The 8,223-nt window shown below is 36.5% G+C and overlaps 1 protein-coding gene across 1 annotated transcript; it reads right to left on the bottom strand.

Annotated features, from left to right (window-relative positions):
- Positions 1-1,283: 1,283 nt before the first annotated feature.
- LOC127852564 (uncharacterized) lies at positions 1,284-8,006 on the bottom strand. The gene is made up of 5 exons (XM_052386518.1): positions 7,931-8,006; positions 3,859-4,406; positions 3,219-3,284; positions 2,369-2,486; positions 1,284-1,381 (listed from the first exon to the last, which is right to left on the bottom strand). The coding sequence occupies exons 1-5, from the start codon at positions 8,004-8,006 to the stop codon at positions 1,284-1,286; spliced, it is 906 nt and encodes a 301-aa protein (XP_052242478.1).
- Between the last annotated feature and the right edge of the window lie 217 nt (positions 8,007-8,223).

The raw sequence follows: 8,223 nt of genomic DNA, 5'->3' as shown, positions 1-8,223 counted from the left end.
GTATATAAACTGTGAAAAAAAGCATAAAATAAAAAGAAAATGTGTTGGATTCGGTGGAATATCGATTTTAATTCACTCGTGATCATAGAAAATATATATTTTCACTCGTGGCTGCGACACTCGTGAACATATTATTTTCTATGATCACTCCTGAATTTAAATCGATAATTTACCGAATACAGCAAATATCCTCTATAGTGTTTTTGCATTACATTATGTTGATAGTGTTCTAGCTGGTCGGTATAATACGAAATACAAATGTGTTTATAAATAGCGAAGAAACCAACTGGTGTTTGTGGATTTTTTAATGTATGCACCCAGATAGTCCCCATTAAGAGAGTGTTGTGTATTATGTTTATATTTAATTTAATATAAGGAATATGTGCAGTATCTCTGTGCAGTGTTTCCTTTAAATCGTAATGCAGGCGTAATAGTACGTTAATATTTGTTAGTTCTGAATTTAATAACTAAATTGAAATATTTTGACCGCACATCAATATTTAAATAATCGGGTTCTTTCAATGTTTACAAAAGTTGCGCATATTGCTATCCATTTTTATCTACGTCAGTATTTAATATACATCAGCCCCATGTCACTGTTACCTGCTTTTTAAATATGTCTTACACAATAAGACATACATAATTATTTTAAAGGGTGGCGATCCCATAAGCACTGCACCAGTGATAAATTAATAAATGACTAACTTCTATAAATATTGAAAACACCAAGTTGGTTAACCCGATTCAACTACTAAAACCGTTACAGATCAATGGATCAAAAAAGGAGGCTTTCGCTTTCATATGCAAACATCAACTCAATTTCATTGACCCCAAAAATAGTTCACTCAAATATGTATAATAATGTATAAATAAAAGTCTCATTGAATGAACACATCATAGCAAGAGTTGTTATTGTAGAGGCCAAGAACTAAACGCAAACTGCCACCCAGCATTACATGGGCAAGCCTATATGAAAACTCCGATGAATAACCCTTTTCACACAGTAAATATAAACTTAACTAAATTATTACTTTTTATTAAAGGACCTTATAACATAAAAAAAAGGTTCTGTCATATAATGTCTCGACTCCAAGCAGCACGGGCCACCTGCGAACATGGCAAGCCCAAACTAACTGCAAATAACTAACTGCACAAATAAATTGTATATGAGTGCTGACTCCGGGTGACGGCCATCAGCATTCCCAACACAATCATATTTTCCCAAAAAAATGTGCCAGGTAAAAAGCGTCCATCCGGCACTGATTGCCAAGGAACTGTTAACTTCAAGCGACTGTCGATGAACCCGAGGTGTACAAACTGCCCCATCGGAAGTGGAGTCGTGACCGACCTGTATCCGACGTTTGGTACTCTACACGGCAAACTGAAAAACGCAACTCAAACCAGCAGAATATGTAATTTACTAAAACCAAATCTAGTACAGAAAACAATCAGTTTCCCCTTATGTTGGTAAAATTAATGTGGGCAGGCAAATAAAACTTAAAGTAAATCTATATTTACCCTAAGCCTGACCAAATTTTTAAATATGTAACGGACGCAGTAAAGTGTGACAGAACAATACTTTGTAAAACAAACTACATGGGTTGGGTGGGAGGGGAGAAAATTTACAACCTTTTGTTTGTGTAGATAACAATGACTAAGAAATTTTAAATCTGTAATATTCGCTACTTCGGTTAAAAAACGCCATCAATAAGAAAACTGAAAAAACCAGCCCAGCAGTGGCCCAACAATAAACAGGTCTATTATTTAGTAATAGACCATATTATTGTAGAGGCCAAGAACTAAACGCAAACTGCCACCTAGCATTACATGGGCAAGCCTATATGAAAACTCCGATGAATAACCCTTTTCACACAGTAAATATAAACTCAACTAAATTATTACTTTTTATTAAAGGACCTTATAACATAAAAAAATGGTTTTGGCATATAATGTCTCGACTCCAATATAAAGAAGTGAAACTCCAGCTGCTAGAGCAGTATTGCATTTTCATTAAAAACAATTAGTTGGTCCTTTATTTAAGGCAAGTGACCGATTGCCCAAACAGTACAAAACAGCACAATACAGCACAATACAAACCAACATAAACACAAAATATGAATAAAGCTGGGGTCACCGCCTTGGAACGGTCAATGCAAAGCATCCAAGCAGCACGGGCCACCTGCGAACATGGCAAGCCCAAACTAACTGCAAATAACTAACTGCACAAATACATTGTATATGAATGCTGACTCCGGGTGACGGCCATCAGCACTCCCAACAAAATCATATATATTTTCCCCCAAAAATGTGCCAGGTAAAAAGCGTCCATCCGGCACTGATTGTCATATGGTCACCCAACAACGCTGACCCAGCGGCCCAAATGCCCCTACCTCGAAACCAGCTGGGCCAGAGATGACGGGTGGCCACTGCCAAAGAACTTTGGCTGCAGGGCGGGTGGACGCATGCTTGGAGTCGGAAGCAGTAAACTGTAAACACAAGGCAAAGATATGAAAAAAAACAAGCAGCAAAAAAGCATAAAACCCAGCAGCATAACAAAGTGCATAAAAACTAGCAGCAAAAAATTGCATAAAAATTAGCAGCAAAAAACCTTTTTTTCTTTTTTCAGACATATGAGTAAGAAAAATATGCATACAAACTAACTGCAAATAACTATTTTTGGACTCAATAGCAACACCAATTAACATAATGTTTGGGATTTAAAATTGTAAGAACCCCCAAAGTCGTGCATCTAGAACTTCAGAAATGGATTGGTGTATTATGCCTTATAAATTTTTCAAGCCCTGCAGACATATTACAAAGAAAAATATCTGTACCCAGAGTTGACAAGTGGACGCCGTCCTTCTCAAACAAATGTTCCTCAAATTTTCCAAAGTCAGAGTTGGCCAAGTAATGCCCTCCACATGCCAAAGCCCTAGATGAACCATGACTATTAAGGCGCTTTCTTGCTTTGTCCATAGCAACTTTATTATCAGAATATCTCCAATTTGACCTTGGAAGCACTGCAGACCATACAATCTTAACACTTGGAAATATAGACAGTAATGTCCTGAATAGCTCGTCAATCAATTTTCGACGGTCCACCAGTGACCGACGACCAAGATCATTACCGCCTAAATGTAACACGATGTAGTCTGGAGAATTACCCACATTGGCAAGCGAAAGATTTTTTTTCTTTGATTCTGCAAGTGTTAACCCACTGTACCCTTGCCACCAGATGTTGTTGGGTTCAAGGCAGAGGTTGGCCCCTTCTGGTCGTAATCTTGCTGCTATGAAGGCTTGCTTGATTATTGATGAACCCAGTATCCAGATGGTTTTCCCTAAATACAACTTGGTTTTTGTGAGTCACATGAATCTAACTATATGAACCATACCTTTTTAATGGGGGTTATTTATTAAGCTGGGCATGACAACAGGAACAGGACGAACATATGTTTGGTAGGCATTGGAAGCCCATCTGCCTGCCTTTTTAATGATCTCCACTGAATAGCCTAGCTGGGAAGCTTCAGTTGCTGCTCCAATTCTGAAGGAGTGGGATTTGTAAGACCCATAATTCAGACCCAAAAGAGAAACCGTTTTCTTAAGAATAGCAGAAAATTGGTAAAGAGTAATTGGTTGTTTGTTAAAGTGCAAAAACAAGGGGCCAGGCCCTTGAGGACGAACATGAAGATACTGGTTAAGACACACAACTGGGCAAAATTCACTGTTTGACCTAGTAATTTTAAGCGCTTCCCCTTTGCCCAACTGATCAGTTTTTGAATGCCGGATCGAAATGATTACCCCATTGTGATCAAATTGTAAATCTTCTATTGCCAACACCGCTGCCTGTGAAATACTCACCTTTTTAGGAACAGCTATTTCGCCAACTCTTAGAAAACCGAAAAACGCTAGCATAAAAGCTGCAGTGAACAGTTTTGCTTCGTAGACACTGGAACACACAATATTAAGTTCGCTTACTATCCCTTGCAGTAACGAGAGGGTAATTGGAAGCCTATTATCGTGTGTTTTCTTATCTTTTTGCATTCCTTCCACCATTTTTGAAACAATGAACTTTTTGGTAGGGTCAACAACATCAAGCAGCTTGCAATGAAAAGCTATAGAGCTTAAGTATGATTTTGCTGTTTTGTGGGATAGTTTCTGTAGGGATAGCCATGCTACAAATCGAGCCACCTGTTCAACTGTAGGCGGCCAGGCATCTGACAAGCCGTATTGTCTTTTAAACTCAGAGAATCTCTCTAACCCAACGATGTATGCCTTTTTTGTATTAGCAGCAAGGGAATTGTCTAGCAATCTATCAGCCTCTTGCTGCAGATCATCAGTTAAAACTCCGGCGGGACTGATTCTGGACTCACTTGTGCCTCTGGTGCTAACTGTTGTAACCTGTGAAACTGTTAACGAGAAATTGCATTAGTAATGTAATTGGACTTTGATGAGATATGTACTGCTTTAAACACCGCCGAGTATTTCATATATAAATAAAAGTCTCATTGAATGAACACATCATAACACGAGTTGTTATTTTATTCGTAAACATTGACGGCAACCAATATGAAAACAGTAAACACTAGTGAATAATACATGTATAGGTAAGGCACGACGAAGAAAATTTGCATTCAGACTCATTCGCGAAGTTATAAGATTGTTGCTTAAACATATTGTCGCTTAAATATAATACAGTTTTAGATAGAAACAATTCTTACGACTTTCCAACAATATCGTCGAATGCCTACATGTGATCAACTGCCCTGCTAAACAACACATTTAATTGTATAAAGTATATGCGATCTCATATCGATATGCACTTAATTGAGCTGAGAGGATAGCGAATTGTCAAGATTATATAGAATATGTCAAATGAGTAATGTGAGCAAATGTATTTCTATATTTATAAATATCAGTTATTACCATCTGGTGAACTATGCACGAGCATCGGAGACTAAGTGATACAAATCACACAAAAAACAACTTCTTTTGTGTGCAACACGTTGTTCAAATTTCGACCGCTTTATAAGATTGATAACTCAAGTGTTGAGGACTATCGGCAGTCGTTTGAGAATTCATAACGATAACGATTTTCATATTATTATTTTTCAGACATGATCTAAGCTTAAATGATCACATAGATCCACTTATCATCCGCATCATCGTCATAATTGCAACAATTATAACAAGAAACCGTCGGAGAAGGGTGATGCTCCCCATCGTTTTTTTTTTGTCACAATATTGCACTATATATTCAGATAAAAGGAAACGTCTTGAGGGCACAGTAGTTGAGGGGGGGGGACAATAATTTTTTTATATAAAATTTCAAAGGGCCATAACTTTGTGAAAAATCATCCGACCAGAACCCGCTGATAATATGCACATCTCCTCTTGGTAGTGAAGCTTCACAAAAAGTTTTATTGAATTCCGGTCATTAATTGCTGAGAAATAGCCCGGACAAGATTTGCACTATATGTACAGTTAATGGAAAATTTCAAAGGGCCATAACTCTGTGAAAAATCATCCGACCAGAATCCGCTGATTATATGAACATCTCCTCTTGGTAATGAAGCTTCCCATAAAGTTTCATTGAATTCCGGTCATAAGTTGCTGAGAAATAGCCCGGACAAAAATTGTGCACGGACGGACACACGGACTCCTCCAAACAAATTTGGGGGAGCATAAAAATCGGTAAATTAGGCCCATCTGGTATATCAACTGTCAATTCATGAGTAACATTTGCGAAAAACGATTTATATTGTCGGCTTCCTCGTGACCGTAATTTCAGGCAAAATCACGTTTCTTTCACGCGCACCAATTGTTAAATGCTGGTAAACGATGCCTTTGATGTATAGCCTGTCAAACATTTCACATACTTTTCGGATGATTGGTGCCTTCTGTACGAAGATAAATAGAAAAGAGAATTAAGACTCGCGTATACCATGCATGCTATCTGGACATTATATAACAACTCTAATTGTTAACCTGTTTAATATTATCTGGTATTAGTGAAAAACACAAACACACGCTTCGAGCAATGAGGGAATCAAACTACATTATTTACTAACATAAAACATAACATCATGCGCCAAATCTTAACAAGTATGGACGTTTCAATTATGAACGAATTAAAACGGAACACTCTGTACCCAATCAACACCGTATGTTTTCTTCATGTCCATTATCGCTATACTTGGAGTCCGGAAACAAGGATGAAACGGTTAATCTTCTGAGCAGTTCTACCTGTCCGAATAGCTTCCGGTCATCTATTATCAAGCAAGGGTTGGTGGTCCCGGCATTCCTGGAGGATGTGTTCAGCCGGCTTCTCTATAAGGCACTTTTAAGAGGTCACGTTGTTTGTTTGTACCAGTATGTGGTGGTTCGGTATATTTTTCCCTGTATGACCTATTGTTCTAATCCGGAAAGGTGGTTCTAGCTGTATTGAGTTGATAAATCTGAAATGCTTTTGTTGATGGTGATCCATGCCGTTTTCTTATTAATGTTTTTGTAAGAGAATATTGTATATTTTATGTAACAAAATTTACGTTTTCTTGCAGCAGTGCCTGTACGTTATGTTACTCTGCCGTCATTCGATATATCAGTTGTGTATGCCAATGAATCGAAAAGTATAACTCTTTTCTCTAAAACTGTATTATTCTATTGTAATTTTTAATTATGTATACTACACCATTATTGTGTATTTCTTTTCTGTGCGTATATTATCGAAAAAGGACATTTATTTTGGTTAATTTATCAGAAGTATTTTTGCGGGCCTATTAAATAGTACAGTGCCTATGGGCTCCGGACACATATTTTTATAGTGCATAGCAGATTGTAACATTCGTAGCAAAATTTCACATCGCAAATAGTGTCCGAGTTGTCATAATGTCGTTTGGTGTGTTATACAAATGCACTGTTGGTTGGTTTCTATTTCACTATGACCAGGCTACGTTCCAGTATATGAGAAACACAAAAGATGGTCTAATATCAAGTTTCTTTAAATCAGGACCTTTGGGTCAAAAAAGGACCTTCCCTGGTGGAACTTGATTCATTTTTTCAGTTTGTATTTAATCGTTTACTAAATGAGTTGCATTAGTTTGTGTTATGTTTCAGCATTTCCCAATGTAATAGGGACCATTAGTTGTTAATTTAGATATGTAAAATTTCCCATGATAGACCACAGTCAATTTGTGATAGGGCTTAATTGTATCCTTTAGCTAAACGGGAAAAATGCAGTGGCGAATCGTATAAATACCATAGCTTAAACGTGGAAAAAAGCTATTTTAACTTACATCAGTAATTTGAAAACATATGAAAAAAAATCATAGCTTACAATTCCGGAAGATGCTTTAACTTCATATGATAAATTTGAATAATAGATACAGATTCCCAGAGATAATTTAAGATATATATGTGTCGCGTAATGCGGAAATTGGCCTTATGGATATCATTTAAAATGATGCATGTATTGCAATCAGAATGTCAGTATATACAAATATTTTTAATTTTTGCACAAAGAGAAAGTAATATTATATAAATTTTCAAGACAGTGTAATTCGTCCTTGCAAATCCATGTATTCATACCTAATAATCGTTTTATAAGATACTTACTAATATTACTATAGTCATCGAACAAAGTAATTCTTGTTCAACCATTTAATTAATTGCATAAATCATAATCGTGAGAGCAGTATAGTTGTGATAGCATTTGCAAACATGTTAAGATCATGTTGAAATCGATATAGATTTTGCATTTCTATTCGGATGTGTCTGTTCATATCTAATGGCTAATAACAATTATTTATTACTTTTATTATATTTACGAAATTAAAAGGAATGGGAAGTATTTCATCGGAAGAAATTGGCTGTATTTTTAATGTTTTAAATAGGCTTGAATTTACCAATGATTAAAATAAAATTATACACACACCTGCAAGATCATGTAATCTGATAGCCCGCTCCTGAGGCATCAAGTATGAGATACCGGTTGGAATGAACGGTTGCATATGGATGAAATCAAGTTGTGTCCACCAGCTAATTACCGTCTGAAAGCTGCTGGGTCTTTTTAAACCTATTTATTTAAGCTCGATTACATAGAAAGTCTAAGGCTTATTTGAAACGCCTTTGCCAAATGTATAAAAATCTTTAAGCAATAAAATTTGTTCACTTCTACACATGCATGCACATTTTTTATTTGCCACATACGTATTTATCTGTTTAAAA

This window comes from Dreissena polymorpha, chromosome 12 (genome assembly GCF_020536995.1).
Source record: "Dreissena polymorpha isolate Duluth1 chromosome 12, UMN_Dpol_1.0, whole genome shotgun sequence".
NCBI classification, from domain to species: domain Eukaryota; kingdom Metazoa; phylum Mollusca; class Bivalvia; order Myida; family Dreissenidae; genus Dreissena; species Dreissena polymorpha.
This window is presented reverse-complemented; position numbering and strand designations above follow the sequence as displayed.